The sequence below is a fragment of the Oryzias latipes genome, chromosome 23 (genome assembly GCF_053564925.1).
Source record: "Oryzias latipes strain Hd-rR chromosome 23, Olatipes_Hd-rR_3.1".
NCBI classification, from domain to species: domain Eukaryota; kingdom Metazoa; phylum Chordata; class Actinopteri; order Beloniformes; family Adrianichthyidae; genus Oryzias; species Oryzias latipes.
Window position 1 is genome coordinate 3,770,807 of NC_136259.1, and position 23,314 is coordinate 3,794,120.

At 40.1% G+C, this 23,314-nt stretch overlaps 1 protein-coding gene across 7 annotated transcripts in view; it reads right to left on the bottom strand.

Moving 5' to 3' along the window:
* The window catches only part of ano2b (anoctamin 2b), a 262,039-nt gene that overhangs the window by 212,163 nt on the left and 26,562 nt on the right, over positions 1–23,314 (bottom strand). For 4 of the 7 annotated variants that reach the window (XM_020714024.3, XM_020714026.3, XM_020714025.3 and 1 more), the window contains exon 3: positions 16,613–16,999. In XM_020714024.3, the coding sequence (XP_020569683.1) occupies positions 16,613–16,999 (387 nt within the window). Of the gene's footprint in view, positions 1–16,612; positions 17,000–22,373; positions 22,709–23,314 lie in introns of those variants that run through there. The other 3 variants (XM_078941776.1, XM_078941775.1, XM_020714027.3) reach the window with 2 other exon arrangements.

Consider the following 23,314-nt stretch of genomic DNA (forward strand, 5'->3'; position numbering starts at 1 on the left):
AGCTGTTAGTAAATTACTTAGTAATTACTCACAGTTGCTAATAGTTTGTTAACCATCTACTAATACCACTGAAGCTTTGTTTGACAGTAAATAGGTGGAACAAGTTTGAGGAACAGAAATTGGATGTGGTAAAAAATATCAAATGTTTGCACCTCAACCTTGTAATTTACAAAAAAAAGAACAGCCACAAGTGAAATGTTGAAGAAATCTGGGTAACGCTTTCTTTTACAGTACAGTACTTACAGTGTACTTAAGTGGCATTGACATGGTACCTATTGCGTAACTACTGGGTCCTTATAGGGTGTTTACATGGTACTTTTTATGGAATTTACTGGGTACTTACATTGTTCTTTTTTGTGTCTACTCGGTACTTACATGGTACTTGCTGTGTATTTGTGTGGTACTATTTGGTTCATACTTATGTGGTCCATACTGGGTATTTTTAATATACATACTGGGTATTTAGATGTTGTGTAAAGGTGTCTTTTGTGGTACTTACCACATGCAAGAACAAGGTAAGTACAAATAAAGTACCTTGAACTTAAGTCTGCACTCGCTGTATGTTTCGTAGTATTTACCACAGTAACTACCCCTTCAGTAAAATGAAACTGGACTGTAAAAGAAAGTCAGCCCTATTTCCACTCTATTACATGGTACTTTCAGTAGTAAATGCTGGCAGTATACAAGCAGTATACAATAAATGCAGTATAAGTATACAGGATTAGTATAATAAATAGGCTGAACTAGAACTACTAGATCTTATATAAAAAGCTTCAGAAGAAAAAAAATAAGGAACCTCCCAAGGCTTTGAATGAATTCTGTTGTTTAATCTTAATCAAAAATACTTAAAGCTCAAAGATTTAAGATATAAATCAATTTTATTTCTGCAGAACTCTGCGTTTTCCCTCAAAATCGAATGAATTTCTACTTTTTTTTAAAGCCTGATGACTTCTTATTTGTAATTTTTAGTTTTTTCAATAATCTGAGCATTTAATCTTTTTCCTCTCAGATCTAAAATTTTGACTAAATTCCTAAAGAGTCTGAGGATTTTTCTTTTCACACATTTTCTAATTCTTGCCTACTACAATGGTCCCTTATTTATCATTTCTTTATTTACCTTCTTAAATTAACATGTAATCCACCACACTGTTAGCTTTTTTTTACATGACTATAGCTGTTTTAGGGCTGTAAAACCCCTGACTACACACTTTACAGCCAATCCTGATGCAGAACACAATGAGCTTTAAAGAAAACGTTCAAAATTGCACCAAAAAGATCTGTGAAAGGTGAACCACATTAAAGAGAGACCGCTGTATTCTGACTTCCCGACCAAGGTAAAAACACTTTTCATGCAGTTTTTATTTTCTCTTTTTTTCACGTGCTAAATGGTGGAATCTTCATGACTTTAATTTACAGTTCTGATCTAAAAAAATCAGTCCCTTTCCTCCCATTTCAGGGTTAGTTGATTTTCTTTCACTGCTCGTTGCTTCTTCAGTGCAAAAACAGGACTGTTTCCCCCCTTTTTTTAAGCAAAAAGCATCTTCCAATGGGGTAAGAAAACAGTCTTTTCAAGAATTCTTATTTAAAAAAAATGAAAATGTCAGTCATGAAGACCTGTTGTCTTAAAATAAGATTCTTTTGCTATTTAAAAACGTTCTTAATACGACATTTTTTCGTGAAACAACAGTTTTTTTTACGTAGTTTTTCCAGTGTAGTAAAGCATTCCTAGTTGGATTCCACCTGGAGTTGTGCAGCTTTGCATTTTATCATTTCTCTCTAAAACTCCATTTACGGATAAAACTTTCTTGTGATTCAGAACAGGTGACTTTGTTTTTAATACACCTGAGTGCGGTCTGCCTCAGACCACAGGTTTCCTCTATATACAGCACTTTAATGCCAGCAAATCCTGACCCACTCTGATGAACCAGCTCCCCGGCATTGTTCTGCTAATTATTAAAGATAGATGTGGCCTAAAGCAAAGCCTGGAGCGGTCTGTGCCTCCGCTTTGTTGTTGCAGTTTATCGACCGACACGTTTTTGTTTCGTTTGAGAAAGAACTGTAAGCTCAGGTCTGCACTTGTAAGGTTCTTGAAACGGTAAATGGAGTGTTCTCTGCATGCATGCATCTTCTAAAGCGTGTGATCAACCCTGATGGAGATGCTCTCCAGCGTGAGTGAAAGCCTAGCCAGAAATGAAAGACAGCAGCCAGCAGGGGATGACAGCCGGGTAACCTTAGCCTTCACAGACCCCCAACAGGGGGAGGGGGCGGGAACAAAAATGAAAGTACCGCGGCCGACGATGGAAACCCGAACCTGTTTCCCATTCTCCTCTCTGGATTCCATCCCTTCTGAGATCTTTCACTCCCCCTCAGCGCCCTCCTCCCTGACAGATATTACTGTACCTGCTGCTAGACGCTGCTTCAGTGGCTGATTGACTGGCGGCGTGACTCACTGTCTTACTGCTCTTGTATTCCATTACTGCCTCTCTCACAGCTCTGTCCCACACGGGGAACCAGCGAACTTCGCCCCTCTTTGGATAAAACACCCTCATGATCGCATAATTGTAGTAAAAAGAAAAAAGTGTTTGCGTTAAATGTTTTACCTGCACCACAGTTCACTTGCACAGAAATCCAGGGGAAAAAAAAGTTTGGATTGCATAAAAGGCAGTGAGGCGTTGTTGTTTTCTGTCACCTTTCAATGAGACGTTGCGTTCACAGGCCTATATTAGGACGTGTTTTATTCTGCCATCACTGTAGCAACGGAGTCTTCCTCTGCCAGGGGAACAGCTGAAGCCGAGAAACGCTTTCACTGATCATTTTTGTTTTCTGTCTGAACCATTATGCAAGAAGCTGAAGGCCACAGCAGTTGGTGTTAAAGAGCAGTCAAAAAGACGGATAGGACTGAATTTTAGGGGGATCTTCCATTCCCTCTTTGTTTGAAGATGTGTCCAGGCTGCCAGTTCTATGGCATGGAGGAATGACAGTGACAAAGCAATTTAAAGAAGATATATATATATACATATACATATGTATACATATACATATATATATATATATATATATATATATATATATATATATATATATATATATATATATATATATATATATATATATATATATATATATATATATATATATATATATATATATATATCTTTTAATCAGGTTTCTTTTATTTAGAGATCTGATCCCACTGTGCTGGTTCAGTTGTATTATTTGTTTAATAAAAACCAAACATATACATTACAGCTGCAGGCGGCGTTGTATTGCCCCGCAGGCGCTACCCTTCCCTGCCGTATACAGCCCCCCTGCCACCCAGGTAAGCACTGCATGTGACGAGTTCATTTAAAAAAAAACAATTTTTCAAAATAGCAGCTTTTCTGTTGGTTTTATCTCCATGGCAACCATATCATTTTTTTGGTTGTTTGGAGGTGATAAACACGTCTACGTCATTTTTAGAAGAATCAGCAAAAGTACATTTTTAGATTTTCTTGGCCACTGAGGTTCGTGGTAACCCACATTCCTAACATGTTCAAATTGTTTGGTTCAGCTTCATGTTTTACATTTCCACAATTTTCTAGTTCAATATCTGTGAGCAACAGGGAAACGTTTTTGAGCTTGCCATGGTCTAAATTGGTTGGTCAAAATTTTAAAAATTTTAAAACGAAAAGTTTCCACCCCCCCCAAGTAGCTTCCCAATGATGCTTGAGGAGTTTGGAGGCAATAGATAATAGATCGAAATCCCTTGAAGGAGTTTAGTTCTGTAGAAGGAAGTAAAGGGGATTTTTATGGGGGTGAAATTCAAGACGGTGGCCTCTTCCTGAGATCATAGGTCAACGAAATTTCAGTCATGGTTGTTTTTTTCTTCATGTTCACACAGATTTATTTGAAGGAATAGTTACTCACAGCAAACTAACTTGTGGACTGCTCTCTGTAATTGCAAATGTTCATTTAATTTCAGGTGCTTGACTTTAAACAAGTGACAACAATAAAACAGATGTAATCCATCCCACACAAACAGCCGGCGCAAAGACAGACGGATCGCTTCATTTCATCCCAATAAACATTTACTGGTTAGTTATGATTAGAAGCGGTAAATATTGTTTGTAAAATGTGACCTGAAAAAATGTAAAATGGAGTTTTTTTAACTGTTAACCACTTGATTGGTTTAAACCTGGCTCTGTGTTGTGAACGTAATTAAACCCTGGCTCCAACAGACTGATTAACAACATTTTTGGATAGCTGAGTTCAATTTGCTATCCCATATCCACCTCTGATTACTAGACCTGTTATAATGGAGACGTCATTGTAATTAGTCTATCTGTCTGGCTAAGGGAAGAATATCGATCTAACTTTAGAGAACCTCTGTGAGAAACATGCGATGGAAAAAAACCTGCAAAAATGCAAAGCCTCCCCCCCTTCCAACAACTTCTAAAAGAGGTTTATGGCCTTGAATGCCTTTTCACACTAGAAATAGACCGTTAAATTTAAACAATGCTGCAAAATAGTAAAACCAGAATTCCAGTTTTAATTCTAATTATTTCAGTGGAATAAAGGAAGAAGGGGTAAAGATTTATGAATGTTGGGATGTATAAAGCTTATGTTCTTTCAAAATAAATTACCTTTATCAATAGGCCTGCACAATAAATCAAAGATTTAATGTCATCGCGATATCAGCCTCTTTCATTTCGCCATAGATGACGTAAACTTTGATAAATGGTTACCGTGGATGTTAACACAGATGCTAAAACAATCTCATGGTAGCTTCAGGTAATGAATCAAATAAGAGCTCTTTACACATCTGACCAATCAAATGGAGCCATTTTATGGTAGATGCCCGCCTCTTATGCTAGATAGATAGATAGATAGATAGATAGATAGATAGATAGATAGATAGATAGATAGATAGATAGATAGATAGATAGATAGATAGATAGATAGATAGATAGATAGATAGATAGATAGATAGATAGATAGATAGATAGATAGATAGATAGATAGATAGATAGATAGATAGATAGATAGATAGATAGATAGATAGATAGATAGATGTCCATTGTTCTGCCACCTCCTCCACTGAGACCAGCTTCTTTCCTTCTTTATGACTTAAAGAAGGAAGTGGAGCGTTACATTCAACCACATTTCCTGAACCAATAACTTAGTTCGTCACATACTCAGAAAATAACAAATTATGCTCATCCGGCTCCACATTTGATGGAAAAAAATTGTACGAACTGCTTTTTATAATCATGGGGCCCAAAATTACAAAACGGCCAAGTAATAATTTATGCTCTTAGATTACTTTCCTTATTTTAGGACCCATCTTCCTCCTCAGTTTCCATCCTCTGCTTAATCATCATTCATCTCTTTCAACCTCCTAATCCTCGCTTCTCATCATTTCTTCTTTTTTTTCCAATCACTCTATCAAAAAGTGGATATAAATACCTATTTGCCTGGAGAAGGTTAATTAGCAGCAGGATTTCCAATTATCTCTTAATCTCAGTGGGGGGGGGGGGGGTAACTAGGCCACAGCAAGGAAAATCTGGGTGGGAGTGATGAGGGGAGGTTAGGAGGGTGATCAGAAAGTGAAGGGAACTCTAAAGGTGAGTGGAGGAAAATTTTGGTGAAGCTCTCATACTTCCTGTCCAATAACGCGTCCATCGTTATTAGCTTTCTAGTAGGTTCTTTGTAACTATAACACCTGGCCTGATTAGGTGAGGTGCACAAAAATCAAACCATTTTATTGGAGGCACGCCTCTGAGACATCCGATGAAGCAGCATATGTCTCTTCTAAATTCAAAGGCCCACTCTGATCATCTTTTGATTTATTTTCAAAGCTTTCCCAGTGGTCTTTGACTTGTGATTATGCTGTTTTTAGCCAAAATCCAAAAACTTTGGCTAAAAAAATATTCACCTCTGAGTTGTGGGCGGGACCCTTGGCACAAAAAACAACCCTGTTCCCCCCCTTACCTTACCCGCTGCTGAGAGCTCTCTGTTTAGGCACTCCTCTGCACCCCAACCTGACATTAGCGGTACAAAAAAATGGCGGGCAATATTGGAGCCACCCAGCCTCACATTTTTATCAAGCTGTCAGCTCGGATGTGGAAAACAAAGGCGTACATGGAGCTCATTTACTGCTTGACGACCGTAGTCGTCAGCACAGGGGAGCCGCTCCAGGGACAGGCAGCTCGCCTGGTTCTGACCCGCTCCTGGTTCCGACCTGCTCACAAAAATACAACAGCTGGTGGACAGACGACCTGGAGCGGTTCCGCATGACGAGGCTTTGATTCACTTCTCATTAAACATGTACTGTCTTTTTAGAAGAACTGTCCATCCCATAATAGACCCCGGTCTGCAGACACGCCCCCTCCGCACGTTCACGCTTCACTCTCGCACATCCCGACGGTGTTAAAGGCACCACGACAATCTTAGAACATAATAGTTATTTGACAAAACCACAGAGAGCCGCGGCATCTAGATCAGGTAAACGTATCAAATACATTCTTCCCAAAACCTTCATTGTTTTCCACTTTTCTGCTGCAAACGGTTGGAAGACATTCAAAAACTTTCCTCATTGACCTGTCTTTTTGTTCAGACAGAAACCTCACCAGGTCATTATCAATACTTGTTCCTGCTATAGAAGCTAACTGCTGTTTACTATGTGTCTGTACAGCTGTTCGGTGGTTTTTATCTGTTTCAGCCTCTTGGTCCATAAGAACTTGTTCTTAAACATTTTTAGAGGAAGCAACATCGGACGGATGAATTCATACATATGAACACGCAGCCATGAGTATTTCTGCACACTGAGATGTGTCTGGAAAGACTGTGAATATTTGTCACTTTTTACAAACACGAAACTGCAAGGAAATATGCAAATGAGTAACACCACTTGGAAACACACTTTTGAGTCACCCTGCATTAGAATTGAACCAGTGATGCACAAACTCAAGGCGAGATCCCAAACCAAAACCAATGTGTTATTGGGAAACCAGATCATGGTGGTTGCCTCAAATCAATCATAATTGAGTTTCCTGCACATGGATCCATACAAAAATGATTTATAATATTTGCACTTTGAGAGCAATGAAAAATCTAAACACTGGAAACTAAATAAAAAGATCTAAACGTTTCGTTTACCTGAATTATACCTGATGGAAAAACACAAACATTTCAATCACACTGCATTGTGAAACCTTAATTTGTGGACTAATGTTTAAAGTTTTATAATTAGCACATTTGACAAATGATTAAACCAACATGCTATACTTTTGGAGTATAAACTGATCTTTTGAGGACCAGCAGGGACATCAATAGAGGAAGTCATCCACCCAGGAAACCGAAAAGGAAAATGATTTTCGTCATTTGATCAAAGGGGAACACTCAATGAGCGAAAGGCTTTTTCTTCCAAACAGTTCTTATAGCTGCTTATAGTATGACCAGAGTGCGTTGCCATAGAAACATGGCTTCCTGAACTGTGATGCACCCATCATACATGCTTGAAGTTAAATTTATCCCATTTACTGGTATGGATTGATAGGATTTTTTTTTTTTTTTATGGAGAAACAGCACAGACTTGACTTTTCCACTTCTTGAATGGAAGCTGTTGCTCTGATTTAATTAAAAGAGACCCCATGTTCCTAGGAGACCAGAGGTCAGCTCATTAACCCTGATGCAGAGTCAAACAAGTGGAGTCACCGCGGTAATTCATGGAACTAATTAATCTGCAGTCAAATAGGTTGAATGCAAACAGGTCACTCAAGCCCAACAGTTTTTTCCAAATATGAGATGGTCCTATAGATTTATACACAGTTCATGTTCTTTCCAGCATCTGCCTTTGACCATGTTCCAGGTAGGGCTGTCACGAGGATCCGAATACTCCAATATTCGCAACCTGTTCACAAAAATAAATGTGACCTGCAAGTTCGCTGATTCCCGGTCTTAATAAATTAGGCCTGCACAATATACCGCAAATTTATCGTTATCGCGACATTAAGCTGTGCAATATGCATACCGCAAAAGACGGCGAAAATCGCAATAAATGGTTACCTTAAATGTGCTAAAACAATCTCATGGCAGCTTGAAATATTGAACAAATGAAATAAATCCCTTTATGCATTTAACCAATCGGAAGGACCCGTTTACGTTGTTGATCAATCATATGAGCCCTTTTATGTTTGATGTTTGACTCCTACGTCGACGAATGTCAATTGGAGTATAATTTTTAAACTGTTGCAGTGAAAAGGAAATGATGTTTTTGGTTGTTTTGCTATTTGTTTATATACCGCGAATTATATCGTTATCGCAATATTAAACACCAATATCGCATATCGCGAGTTTTCCTCATATCGTGCAGCCCTATAATAAATAAAGTCAAGTAAAGTTAAGTACACTAAACATATGTGCTACTGTCCTTGTTGTGATACTGTGGGCGTGCCCTCCTCTACTGCCTGAGCCACACCTGCACCTCCATCTGATCACACACCTGCACCTTCTCCTGATCACACACCTGCACCTCCTCCTGATCACACACCTGCACCTCCTCCTCATCACACACCTGCACCTCCTCCTGATCACACACCTGCACCTCCTCCTGATCACACACCTGCACCTCCTCCTGATCACACACCTGCACCTCCTCCTGATCACACACCTGCACCTCCTCCTGATCACACACCTGCACCTCCTCCTGATCACACACCTGCACCTCCTCCTGATCACACACCTGCACCTCCTCCTGATCACACACCTGCACCTCCTCCTGATCACACACCTGCACCTCCTCCTGATCACACACCTGCACCTCCTCCTGATCACACACCTGCTCCTCTTCTGCTCCTCATCAGCCACTCTGTGTTTTCTTCAGATGGACCTTCAGCCGACGCCAGACTTTTGTACACGTCTAGTAACAATTTTGGTCGCTTTATCGGATTTGAACGTTTTTATTATATGTTCTAATCCTCCAGGTCTCCTTAACAAGATCCTTCCTGCCGCCATAGCGGCCACCCGCCAGTTTGCTCCTCTGCCCGCCTGCCTGCAAAGCTGCCGGCCCCCCATCCTCACTCTATTGACTAGTTTAAACTAAAATGAAAGGACGTGTCTGCATTTGGATTCCACCTTCCACCATCCTGCCATAACAATAGGAAGTACATAGAATAGAATAGAATCGAATAGAATCGAATAGAATCGAATAGAATCGAATAGAATCGAATCGAATAGAATAGAATAGAATAGAATAGAATAGAATAGAATAGAATAGAATAGAATAGAATAGAATAGAATAGATTGTATTTGCTAGCAGCAGTCAAATTGAGGATAATAATCTTCAAACTAAAGTGTCAGTGAAGGTTCTCATTTTTCAAAGTAAAACTATCAACTGTTTTTAACAGATGGAAACAATGAAAACATTCTGGAAAAAAACAAGATTTTGTTTGAAATATAGTCCACAAGTTGAATAATATATATATAATGAATATGAAATGAAAAAATTGTGATCAATTGACTTCCAGCATGGTGGAAAAGCGGAACACAACTCTAAAAAGTGTGAAAGTTTTGGTTTTTTTCTACTAAAAAGGGAAAAAAGAACTGTGAGAGTTTTCTAGTCGTTCCATTTCTATTGAAGTTTTGCTGCGTCTTAATTCATTATCTTGTCGTCATATCTCAACTTGAACTGTAGTCCGCTGAACTTTGCAGATGGAAAAACTGTGGCGAACATTTTCAGGACTTGTTATTAAATGTTCCAAACCAAAGTGATGTTTGTGTTTTGTTCAGAAAACCTCTGGAGCGTGACATTCTTTAAAGTGATAAAAATACCATTATTTTCTTTCTAAATCTTTATCTGTTATGTTTTAACTCTGATCTCCTGTTCTATATAAAGGGGACTAAATACATTTTATTTTACGTTTTATACCTTCAGTAAAATGACATGTATTAAAGTAATGGAATTGGATCACCATTTTAGTATTGGTTCCCTAGTTTCAAGCCAAGCCTAAGACCTCATTAGTATTCCTTCCTGACTAAGATTTTTACCTCCGGATCTGCCTTTTCAGTGGGTCTCCTTAACCAGAACAGGACCACTTTTGGATTTTGTTTAGGATCTTTGACTCCGCCTGCGGGGGGGACCTAAGATCAGCTCATCTCCTTGTTTTCCAGCTGGTTCTTTACGTTCTGACTTTCATAACAACTTCCCTCCTGGGTTGTCGTCCTTCTGGGTCGTCCATCGGTAATTTGTGCTCAAAACAACAATTAATTGTTCTGTATTGTAAATTGTAAAAGAGTGAATACAGACTAAAGATGATATTTTCCTGATTTTAATTGCTTGGATTTGTATCCAGTTTTAACTGTCTCTATATAATTAGGAGCTTTTGAATGATGTGCAATTTGCAAAATGTCTATTTTATCTTATTTGAATATCTTGTTATCTTATTTATTTGAACATATTCCAGATGAATACAATTAAATTTGCCAAGCGTAGACACTCAACGCTGACTTGTTGTAAATAATATTTGGCATCATTATTCAATTATAAAATAGTCTCAACTTTTTGTGATCGCTCTCCAAAGAAAAGCATTACAGTCTTTATGAAAACCCTTCTGGCACGCGCCACATCCCAGCAGGTCAGCAGAAAAACGAATCCCGGTGATGCAGAACCTTTTTTATCATTTTAAAATGATCATATTTTACTATAAAATGCCATAAAATGGTACTTGATTGTGTGATTTTATTGTAATAAGTGGCCAGTGAACACCAGATACTAGCACCCCCAGTTTGCCAGCACCTCCTACAACCACATTTCCAAACACTATGATTTGGATGGTTGTAATCGTGACTTTCCCTCTTTGGTGAAAGTGTGAATCGCTCCATGTTCACATGAAACGCTTGGGAATGCAAGAATGTAATGGGGAGATTAGAATCAGACCAGATTTCAATAGAAGAGACAAAGATGTCAGTCAGCTGATCCCCCCCCCATGACCATCACGTCAACAACCGGATTAATACTAGCCTGACGACGACGTTGCCAACTGGCTGCCAGCCAACACACCCCTGTGCACACATGCAGCCACGTTTATTTGGCAAACAAGCATTAGGCAGACATGCTAACACCGCAGCACTTTAAAGACTCGCTCCAATGAAAACTGTCTTTTTGGTATGTTTAACATGTTCTTGTAGCTTTTTTGTCATGATGGACGACATATACAAAATAAATGATGATTAAAATTGCGTAGAGGGTATTTCTTTATTCAAAATGGGGGTGAATCAGGAGCAGAGCAGAGTTTGCACTCCGATCATTGACCACTGGATCCGATCGTGTTGCAAAAGCTCTCCCAATCAGGGTTTTTCTAGGACATAGTTTCTGCAGAGCAACAGGAGTTTATCAGAAATGCACCTCGGAATTGCGGGAGAAACTGTTGCAGCAGAGGACGGTAGTTTCCTATCATCCCTTTGTTCACACGGTCTCCCGCTAACTTACAGCCCCTTTCACCCCCAACCTAACATTAGCGGTACAAAAAAAAAAATGGTGATCAACATCGGAGCTATCCAGCCGTACAGTTTGGATCCAGATTCCAGTTCAGACGAGGAAAACAAAGAATCTACTTGCACATAAGCAGGGAGCTTGTGAGTTGGAGCTTTTGTAAAAAAGCATTTTGGTAACGCTTTCTTTTACAGTACAGTACTTACAGTGTACTTAAGTGATATTTACATGGTACACAAAAAAGTGCTCAGTAAGTCCCATTAAAAAGTACTATGTAAACACCCTGCAAGTATCCAGTAAATTCCATAAAAAGTACCATGTAAATACCCAGTAAGTACCCAGTAGTTACACTATAAGTACCATGTAAATACCACTTAAGTACACTGTAAGTACTGTACTGTAAAAGAAAGCGTTACCAGCATTTTTTCGTCTGCTCTTCATTCAAAATGATGTGAATATAGAAATACTCAGAAAAGGTTTTAATCTTCATTTTTATATATGTCCTCTATGATGAGAAAAGTACACAAGAACATGTTAAAAACACCATTTAATTTCATTAAGCCAAAACTGAAATCCAGAAAGGTTCAAGTTTAGGGATGTCTAAACCAGTTGTGGGCCCACGGACAGAATCCACGGGATATTTATTTTTTCAGTCTGGTCATGTGATCATCAGGTGTAATATATATGTATACATATACGGGGGATGCACAGTGGCGAAGTGCTTAGCGCTCTTGCCTCACAGCGAGAAGGCCCCAGCTCAAGTCCTGGCTGGGGGACCCAAAACAGGATCACCAATGGGAGACCTTTCTGTGTGGAGTTAGCATGTTCTCCCCATGGATGCATGGGTTTTCTCAAAAACTAGTCACTTCAGCTTCCTCCAACCAATCCATAAACATGCTTAATAGGTTAAGTGGTTATTCTTAATTGTCTCCAAGTGTGAATGGAGTGTGTGACTGTGGACCCACATGAGACTGGCGACCTGTCCAGGGTGTCCGCTGCCTTCACCCATCGGTGGCTGGGATAGGCTCCGGCAGCCCCGCAACCCCAAAAGTGACAAAAGTAGGTTTAGAAAATGAATCTATATAAATAACTATAAACGTAGATGAGATGAAATAATGCTTTATTAATGCTTGATAGGAGAAATTCATTTGCTATAATTCCTGTCCTACAACCAATCATGAGGACTGTTGCGAGAATGCCATTCCAGCCAAATGTTGATCACTAGTTAGCCAGGTCAATGTGAAAGGCTGTGTATTTCTCTGTGTAGCACTTAATCAAATGCCACGCGCTGACATGCGGACCTCCGCCTGCCAAAAGTCAGAGTGGAGCAGAGCGGCACACGGAAGGCTCCACTTAAACACAATCACAGCGAGCGCCGTTTTGGTCCAAACATAATGACCCGTTTCTGGCCAGATTAGCAGTGAATCAATGCAAAGAGGTCGGCACAACAGCTGTGTTGGCTAGAATTAAAATCTGCCCCCTCAGATCAACCCGTCAGACTCTCATTTTAGCTCCAACGCAAATGCACAGAAAGGGACCAGGGGACTTAGACCAAAATGAATGTAGATTTCAAAAGTCTAAAATCTAGACTAGAAACCGCAAAGCTGAACCAAATGTGTGTATTTATCAACGTTGGACCTAGTTTTTCCTAAATCAACGAGAGAAAACTAAAGCACGGATGATTATATAGCTTTGAGCTTCCAGGGATTCCTGGATACCAGTTTCCTAAATGGTGTCACCTCCATCGGCCGAAGAACATTTCCTCCTGGAGCTGTAAAAAACTACCCGTAACCGTACGAGCCAGAGTAAGTGTTGTAACACTAGAAGTAAACATTAGTGCTTGAACATTTCTGCTGTTGTTTCTAGATGATGTAACAAGGCTTCGTGACTCACCAGGCTTGACTTGCCTCCAGCCATTGTTGAAGTTTGCAGGCCCGGTGCTGCTTGCAACACATTGTGTTTTTTTGAGCATTCAATTTGACAGAAAATCCTTCTTTGATTTTTTTTTTACATGTATTGTCCATCTAAGAACATTTTACTGCAGTTTGAAGAACTTTTGTTCTTTATGTTCCAAAGGGTGAGCTGTTAAGTGATGCTATCAGGTTACAACCTGCAATGATCTTTGTATTATTTTAACACTTAGTGGAAAAGTTTAGAAGAAAAAGATACAATCCTTTAGGTATGTTTGAAATGGAACTTCTTTTATGAATTTGGAAAAATTCTACAAAACACTATGTCCTCTTATGACTAGAAAACCCCTACATTTGATCTGTCAGTAATATTCTGTGGTCATGGCAACGTTAAAACCGGAAAAGGGTGATGTCCAAAGCTCAGGTTTGGCTTTCTCTGTGGTTTCTCGTTGGGCAGCGTTTTTTTATGTTGTAATCAGCTATAGGGCATAAATGATGTCTATTTCCAGTTGGAAGGGACGACTTCACGCAGGATCTACCCTTTTTTAAAGAAAACCCTCAGACAAAATGGTTCACATGAACAATAGACGATGTTGATCAAGATAATGTACAGCAAAGCCTCGTTTCCACTGAACGGTACGGTCTAGTATGAGCGTTTCTATTATAAAATGGACCAATTATGCCGGACCAAATCGTACCATTTTTGGGCCCCCGTTGATTGTAGGTCCATTGGAATATGGAATAGACTCTTGAAACCTGTTTATTGGCTGAAGGTCACGACGACTCTGTCCGAAAAAAAAAAAATTATAATTCATAATCTTTTTCATGCTGTGACTCTCTCAAACAACCTTAAATCCTTTGTATCTACTAAGTGCTGAAATCCAAGCAGAAAAAAATGACCTGCTGGATGACCTCCACTGTTGTTGTGAGCATGCGACTTGACAGTAAAGATTTGAGTGGAAACACTTACCTGAACTTCCCGGACCATTCTAAACCAGATCGGACCGAACCAGACCGTACCATACCGCTCAGTGGAAACAAGGCTTATGAGTTCCTTGTTTACAAAAGCGTGGGATAAGGAGGACTTCATATTTTCGTTTTTCAAAACTAAATCATTTTGAGATTTTTTTTTTCAATATTCTTAGCCTTGTAGTACTTTTTAAGACATTTTGATTTTGGTTACAAAGTCACAAAAATAGATTTCACAGAAGGTTATTTTTCAAAAACATTTAAATGCAACTCAGGCAATTATCCTATTAGATTTTAGAAAAGTCAGGTTAGAAATCAACTGTTGAAATTCATATTTTAACCCAAATTGACCTTCAATTTTTACCATTTTTGTAAATATTGTCAGCCTCACAGCACTTTTTGAAGTCATTTTGTTACGGATCGTAGGATAGAGGGAACCTAGGAGCAGGAGGGACTAAAACCAAAAGCAGTATAAAACTCAAAAAGTAGTCACTCAGAAAATATACTACAGAACCAAAAACCTACTCCTTATTGTTGATCTGCTGTAATATCCCTTTAGGGATTGGCAAATGCCCTTCTTGGGAACCACCCTGGATTTTATCCGGACTGGGGACCGGCACATGGAGATCCAGATTTGGACCCCCTTGTGGCTGCATGGTTAGGTGTTAGTGTGAAGAGTCTTGCCTAAGGGCCCACACTGGATGAAACTCATCATGTACCCTGGAATTCAATCCCTGATTTCCTGTGTGCCAGTCCTGCACCTAACCAATTGAACTATGCAGTCAACAAAAACCTACTACTTATATACCACTAGGGGGAACCATGACACATTTTTGTATTTATTGTTATAAAGTAGTGTTTTTTCATGTTCTTCTAAAACATCTAACTATGACTGAGGCAATTATCATAGTAGATCATTAAAATGTAACATTATAAATTTGCTTAAAAAACAATGATCTTAACAAATATGTCTCCCCTAAAGACCCAGTCCAATTAAATTGTGTTTTTGGTGTTTTTAACATGTTCTTGTAGCATTTTTCTCATGATGGAGGACATATATATATATATATATAAGAAGATAAAAATCAAAACTGTGTTTCTAAGTATTTCTTTATTAAAATCAAATTAATATTAAATAGTCTCATTGGTTCAAGTTCTGTATGCATAAGGGTTTAATGTTTGTTTATGATTATGAGTAATAATTTACTTATTTACATGAGTATATGGATATGTGTATATATACATATATATATGTATTTTCCAATTAAGGTCATGACTAATTATCCTAAGTTTAATATATCTGTGTACAGATGTATATTTCTGCTGTTTGTCTTCTTTTGTTTTTTTATGTTTTGATTGCTTGAACTAAACCATTTCCAACTCCAATTTCAAATCGTGAATCAGAAGCAGACAAAAAAAATCGTATTTGAAAAAGCTTGTAGTTGTTGAAATCTCTGAGTTCCCTGCTCTGCTTCATTCTGATGCATCCACTTGCAGACAAACAGATCCATGAACGTCTGAGCTTTACTCATCTGAGCTGGCATTTGGATCACAACTGGATAGCTCCGATACTGCTCAACACCCTTTGGTAATGTTAGGTCGGGGTGTGAGGGGGTGTAAGCTAGCAGGGTAGAGTGTAAGCAAAAGGATGACGGGAAATGGGGGGGTGGCTTACTCCGCACCAACAGTCCAGCCCACAACTCAGAGGCAAATTCCTAATGAACTCCTACCGCTCTGCAGAGACCATGTGTTAGAAAACAACACAGGTTTTTTGATTTGGGATAAAAACAGCATCATCATAATTAAAACAACACTAGGATCACTTTGGAAATGGATCAAAAAAGATGATCGGAGTGGTCATCTAAGTGACTTGGAGGCTTTGACCAAATACTAAATGTTTTACAAACAAACTTTGTTGAATGGAGGGTAAGAAGAACAGACTGGAACACAATGACTTTTGTTTCTCATAAAACCCAAACTTCCAAAAAGCCAACAACACACTGCAAGCCACTTCATGAGCTTTAATAAAAGCGAATGTTTTGGTGCTGGCAACATGTTGAGTTGCTCCCACCTCCATTCTGTACCATCTGACCAGGAGTTGTATGTAGGCGCTGTCTTTAAATAGTAGGAGTTTAGGAAAATTGTATTTGAACTTTGTGTGCTTCTGACTCTGACATAATGGGAAAACGTAGCAAGAGAAGATGCCTGAAAAAAGAGAGGAAAGGAACAACATATAAGCTAGCAGGACTTTAGGAACACCAACCTCTTTTTCCCTCTCGATCTCCAGACCCGCCTCCAGCAGGTTGGCCTCAAATTCCTGTCTGATCAGGTGCATCTCTTGGTCAATGGCCTCCATGGGCTCGCTCCCTTTTGCGCTGCCAAGCTCCATGAACACCTCGCCGACGCTTGCCGCCTCCCCTCCCAGAATGTCAGCTCCTCTTCCTGTTGCTGGATCAGAGCCCTTCGTTGGAGGAAAGTTGCCATTGGAGACTACGGATAACTGGTCCTGTGAAACGGAGCCGCTGACTAGAGATCGTATGGAGCTGTGTCGACGTTGATGGAAAACCAGGACGTAGTCGACTTTCCGCTTGCCATCAAGGAAATGAAGGCCTTCGCTTCTTACTTGGGGGCTTGGAGGTGCTCCCATGACCTATTGGGAAATTAAAAGGAGATGAAAAATAGGCGGTAATAAAACAATGACTACAACAACAGGGGATGCTAATCAGAACTTTTTGGAAGACAGCACACACAGCACCTTTAAGCAGCACTGGGGTTATGTAATAGCTGTTTGAATGAACTTAAACGACTGCAGTGTCAGCACAAGCAAACACAAGTGGCTTTTGGCAGGTTCTCAAAAACAATGAAGTGAGAACCTTCAGCAGCAGAGTGGGCAGTCAGCTCACCTTTGGCTGTTTTAGTCTTTATTTAGACCGAGCGGGAAGTATAGAAGGAGACGAAACACGGAGGACGCAAAAAGGAAAAACTATACATGCACAGGCACGATGGAAGCCTTCTCACAAAATATGAAGCTGTGCAAAAAGAGGCGATTACGTGGAATAACTGCAAAACAAACTGGTCTCAAATGTCTTCATGAATAAAGGACCTCAAGGACCCATTTGCAGATAAAGAAGTATTAAACCAGTTTCACCTTTTGGTTGCTATTGCACCTTGGGTGCATGGGTATCAGAGCTATAAGGAGTAAGTTCAGAGTAAGAGGCCTTGGTGGGTGCAAATATTTTTTTCTTGTATTTAATCTGTTTTAGGAAAAAATGGTGTAACATTGAAATCTAGGAGAAATCCTGTAATACTGATAGTGTTTAAAGACTCACTCCAATTAGAAGAAACATGTCTATGAAGACTCTCATTCATCCAGGTTGGTTCCGTTGTAGTAGGTTTAACACACCAAACCAAACCAGTTCCACCTGGGTCGTTAACGGCTGAAAGAGATGACCAGTTGGAGAGGGAGTCACTGGCTGCCCAACCCCCAGCTGAGGACAAAGGACTCTAAACGACCCGAAACCATGGAGGCTAAGTTGGACAATACCATTTAGTTTCAGGTCTGACTTCTCCCCCATGAGCGCATATATGCCAGCTCTTCGACCAGCCAATTCAGAATTGACATAGCCTCTTGGATAAGAGGTGAAATGTCTTCTAACTTCAAATCCAAGCCCAGATGACATCCCCTAAACCGCCTACAAAAGACTCACTCCAATGAAAATCATGTTTTGGATATTTTTAACATGTTCATTATGCACCTTTTCTCACGATGGACTTAATATAAAAAGAAAATAACCTTAAATGTGCAATTCTGGTTATTTCTTTATTCAAATCCTTGTGAATCGGGAGCAGAAGAAAATCCTGATGGAGAAAGCTTGTAGCTGTAACTGAGGCGTTACAATTGATTGGCCTGGATCTGTACGATAGTAGGATTTGTACAACGTTAAGCACTACTTTAGATAGGTAACTAGCAGGTCTAAGTCTCGAAGTTGGGTCATGGCAACTGGACTTCAAAACTTCTTCTTTGAAACAGTTTGGTAAGCCACTTGGATGAGTAACAAAACAAGCTGTCAAGACAACATCACTTGGATGAAGAAGAACCTTCACTGACGTAAGCAGGTCTAAGGTCCAGTTCCAGGCTCGTTCATAATGGTCATCATCTGACATCAAACCTAGTTTAATTTTATCGTCCGTCGGCTTTAAAATTCAAATAACTTGAACCAAAACATTTACAACAAATACACAAAAAGACATCTTTGACCTTCCACTTAACCCTTGTGCTATGTTAGATGACCCCACCCTTACACTGACGTGTTATTCCTACCATGACAAAGGTGGATAAAGGTGGAAAGATTTCATGTAATCGATGGACACCAGTGAGGTTCACAAATCATTGAAGAAAAAAGGTTCAACACAATGTCTAGTGCAGGGGTCGGGAACCTATGGCTCGCGAGCCATATATGGCTCTTTTGATGGTCACATGTGGCTCGCAGACAAATCCTTAATTTTACTTTTTTTTTTTTCATTAGACCAGTCCTTCCCGGGTGCGATGCGATGCCAGAGGCGCGGAGTAGTATCGGTGCTTGGAGAGAAAACTATCAGTTTACTCTCTTCCACTTTTGGCTTCTCCCATCAGGGGTCGCCACAGCGAACAAGTCGCATGGTAAATTTGGCAATGTTTTACGCTGGATGCCCTTCCTGATGCAACCTTCTCAAACTGGGCTTGGAACCAGCAGAGGTAGAGAAGGGAACAGGGAGCAGCCCGGAGTCGAACTCGGGTTTCACGGATGGAAGGCGCCGCAAACCAGCATGAGCTAAACTGGCTCCCAGAAAACTATCAGTTTACTATTATCTATTATTTCACAGAGTTTGTACCAGCCGGAAACCTGTGAATTGCCGTGCCTAAAACGGCGCGCTCCCGTCTTTGAGAAAGAGCGCGCAGTAGCGGGGACGGGATGTGTGAGGAAGAAAGCAGAGGGTGGGGGTGGGGGGACAGGCAACAGGTGAATCGCGCAGGGATAGTAAAAAACCCGCTGTCCGTCACTCACTGCAGCGTGTGAGTGTGTGTTTGGTTCCATGTCTGTCTCACATCTACAGAACATTCAGACCTAAGATCACGTTTAAAGTCTCAACGCCTGCATGAAGCAGAAACTCACCACGTATCAACCGGACTAGACCATCAGCAAAACTACCACGAGAAATACTCATCATTTATTAACAACAGCATAATGATGTTATTAAAAAGAATCCCCAGACTTATTGTACTTTAAAAATGTTGAAATTAAATCAAATGCACACATTCATTTGTATATTTAGTTTTAAACATATTGTCGCGGTCTGACTTGGACTGGATGACTGGGTCGCGTTAAAAGTTCTGGAGTTCATGGAACGCATCAAGCAGAGATCTGATTGGCCATCAGTCCTGTCGCTCAGCCTGTTGTTAGGGAGTTTGGACCAATGGGGTTCAGCTATGGGACGAATAAGGAAATAGGAGGGCTGGAGCGGCAGTGAGAGAATATAAAGTTGGGAGAAGCGCTCTCGTCTCGGCGGGAGAGATTCAGGAGTTGCTGAATTAATTGTACGGCGTTTGTTGCTGTGTGCAGTAACCAGAATAAAGAACCTGAAAAGAGGTTAAGTCTCCGTGGCTCAGTGTGGGAAAGGGACACTACATTATTGTATGGCTCTTTTGAAATTACATTTAAAAATATGTGGCGTTTATGGCTCTCTTGGCCAAAAAGGTTCCCGACCCCTGGTCTAGTGGGTCTAGATGACCCAACTCCCAACGTTAAAGTGCCACATGGGTTACATAAAGCAACTATCATGTGTAGACTGACAGATTTCTGGAAAACTAGTAGTATACTAGTATATTCCACTGGGTTGAAACTGCACAAACAACACTAGAAATGGTAAATGGAGTAGACTTCTATAGTGTTTTACTACGTTCCTTGGAGGCCCAAAGCGCTTTACAGTCACAGTCTCATCCACCCAATCACACACATAGTCAAACACTGATCGCGCCAACGTTCCACCAGAGGCAAGGTGGGGTTCAGTGTCTTTCCCAAGGACACTTCGGCACATGGGCGGGCAAGGCAGGAATCAAGCCTGCAATATTCTGATCAGGGGTCGACCGCCCTACCACTGCACCATGGCCCCCCCAGAAACATAAAAGAACCGTATAAATAATCACTAATTTGCATAGATCACACAACATTGATAGTGAATGATTAAGTGTCAAACTTGGCCTGGGCTTAGGATACCATGACTGCCGTATATCTGCAATATTGACTGTTACTTAATCTTCACTTTGACTTTCATTCAGTTTGATTAGCTTCATGTGTCACTCATCTCGTCCTTAGAAAAATTAATAAATAAAAAGCAAAACAGAAAAACTCCAAGTAATTTTTTATTGTCTTAGACATTTTTTTCGTGTGGCATTTTTCCACACATAACATTTGCAGCGTTAGATTTTTGTTCCTGCCTCCAATCAGTCACAACTAAGTTTTACTGTTCGTCAACTTGTTGCAATGTCTACACTGCCAGGTTAACACACACGCCCATTTTCTGCATGGAGCTGGTGGTGATCACCTAAACACATTACTTTTCTATGCACAATATGAACATCCATCTTTGTAAAAATTCAGATGTTGTTAGTTTTCGTGGGCGAGATGCAGAGATGCAAAGGGAAAGGCGGAGCCTCAGAGATCGAGTCATCTCACTTCCTGGTAGTAAAATTAGCTCAGGAAAATAACTAATATTGGATTTTTAAAAATCTGTTCCTTTTTGTGCCAAAGGGAATATACCATCATATACATGGATATTGTTTACTATAAAAGGCTTAAGCATAGCATATAGGACCCTGTAAGAGTTACTGTTTAAGTGAATACATTTAGGTACACCCAAATATTCCTTTTTGTAGCACATATATACATTATATGTGCCCATTAGCACATTATAATATTTTGTTTTTGAAAATTACTAAACAAATATATGTATATATATATATGTATCTATGCTAATATGTCCAAGTATGTTTAGAAGAGGTTAAAAGAAGAAGATAAAATTTACTTTTTCATTTTTAAGAAGAATTGATCCCACAATGAGGAAACTGATTTGTTAAGGTGGCTCTATAAAAAATCTAAATAGCACTAAACAATAAATAGGTGTTTAGTGTATATGAAGTATTGTAAAGTCTAACAGCTAGATAGTCTATTACAGTCTAATCCATTTATGAATTAATATCTTAAATATATTTGACATATATATGTAATTCTAGTTTTATTGTTTTTTTTTTTCTTTGTTTTAGTATTTTTTTTGCTTCAAATAAATCAATCAAGCAAATAAATTTCTACATCTATCATTGCACTTTTGTTTAGTAGTTTAATTTGTTACGGGACAGGCAAACATCAGCCCCTATACATTTCCAATCATTGTGAATTTGTTGAATTGGAGTCTACTGTGATGTTTTAAAGACTGACTATAAAGCTGGTGCCTTAAGTATTTTTTTGTTTATGAAAAAGTCAAAAGCAGAGATAAAAACATCTCAACATTTATTGCCTCCAGTCTGTAGGGGTTCCCTGAAGGTGTAAACAGAAATACATGCTGTAACCCAACACTGAACGTCTCTGTCCCAGACCTTTCAAATGACTAACTTTATTAAAACACAGGAATCCATGCAATAACGGTTCCATGGTCTGTACCACGTCTTCTTTCCACAAGACACCAAACCATGTCTTCAAGTTCCTATATAATCCTTTGGGGGTTGTGTTTGTCACACACCTCTAGTCCAACACCACTTGGAGATTCCCAGTGGACTTTTCTGCTCTGGTAACAAGCATGTTCCATTGGCGCAGATGTTCTTCCAGGAAAAAACAGAGAGAAACCTTCAGGGATGGGTTTCCCAAGAGAGCATGGTCCACCCAAACACCTCAGAACTATGAGCCTCAAACATGCAGAAATGCAGAAAAATTCACTTTTCTTTCCCTGTCACGTTAGTTTGACACTCCAGACCAAAGGCAGCCAACACTTACTGGGATCTTGTCTTCCAGAGGAGAGATCTGCATGCTGTTGCGCTTCAGAGACACGCGCGGAGAGAAGAGGAGAAGAGTGTGAGGAGGAGTGAAAGTTGCCGCGGTTCTCCGTCAAAAGCAGCCAGGTCCCTGATCGCCGCCGGATTCCCCATCCTGTCCCTCCATCAGACGCCCGAGCAGGTGGCCGTTAGTTAGTCCGCGGCGCGAGAAAAGCCCGCCCGCATCAGTTTGTTTCGCGTCGCTGTGGGAGCGCGTGGGACTCGCACGCGGGTAAATCCCGTCCTCGAGGTGGTTGTGATGTGTGGAGGCAGCCCGAGCAGCAACGGAGGCACAGCGCACTGTAAAAAGAAACGCCCGCCCTTTCAGTGTGGCTGAGCGCGCGCTGCTGCCCGCGCGCCGTTTGGCTCGACCTTTTTTTTTTTTTTTTTTTACTGCGAGCGGACTCCTCACCGTCTCATTTCAACTCCACACATTTCTGCAGAAAAACGTCACTTTGGTTCACCTAAATGTAGTGTTCCAGAACATTCTGGGAGCGCTGTCAACTTTCAAAGAAAAGAAGAAGAAAAAACAGTTACTCCAAAGCTTTCTGGGGGTTAAAAAAGGGAGGCAACTATCTTAAAAGCTCAGAACTAAGATGAATGAGCAGAGAACGTCGTCATTTTTTACAGTGTCCACACCTCCCTGATGTAACTGCAGTTTCTTCGCTGCACACCCACTGAAACAGCTCCAATTGGTTTGAAAACGTGTTTTAATGCCCCTTTTTAAGCCTCCCTCCTTTATTTTTTCTATTACATCAAAGCAACTAATGTTCTTGACTTAATCGTTTCTTTTCGTCTACTAGCATGGTCTCTTTGCGGTGGTTTTATGTTGTCTCATCTTGCTTTTTTTTGGTTTACTTTGCAAGTACCTTAGAGATGCCACAACCATGCGTTACATCATTG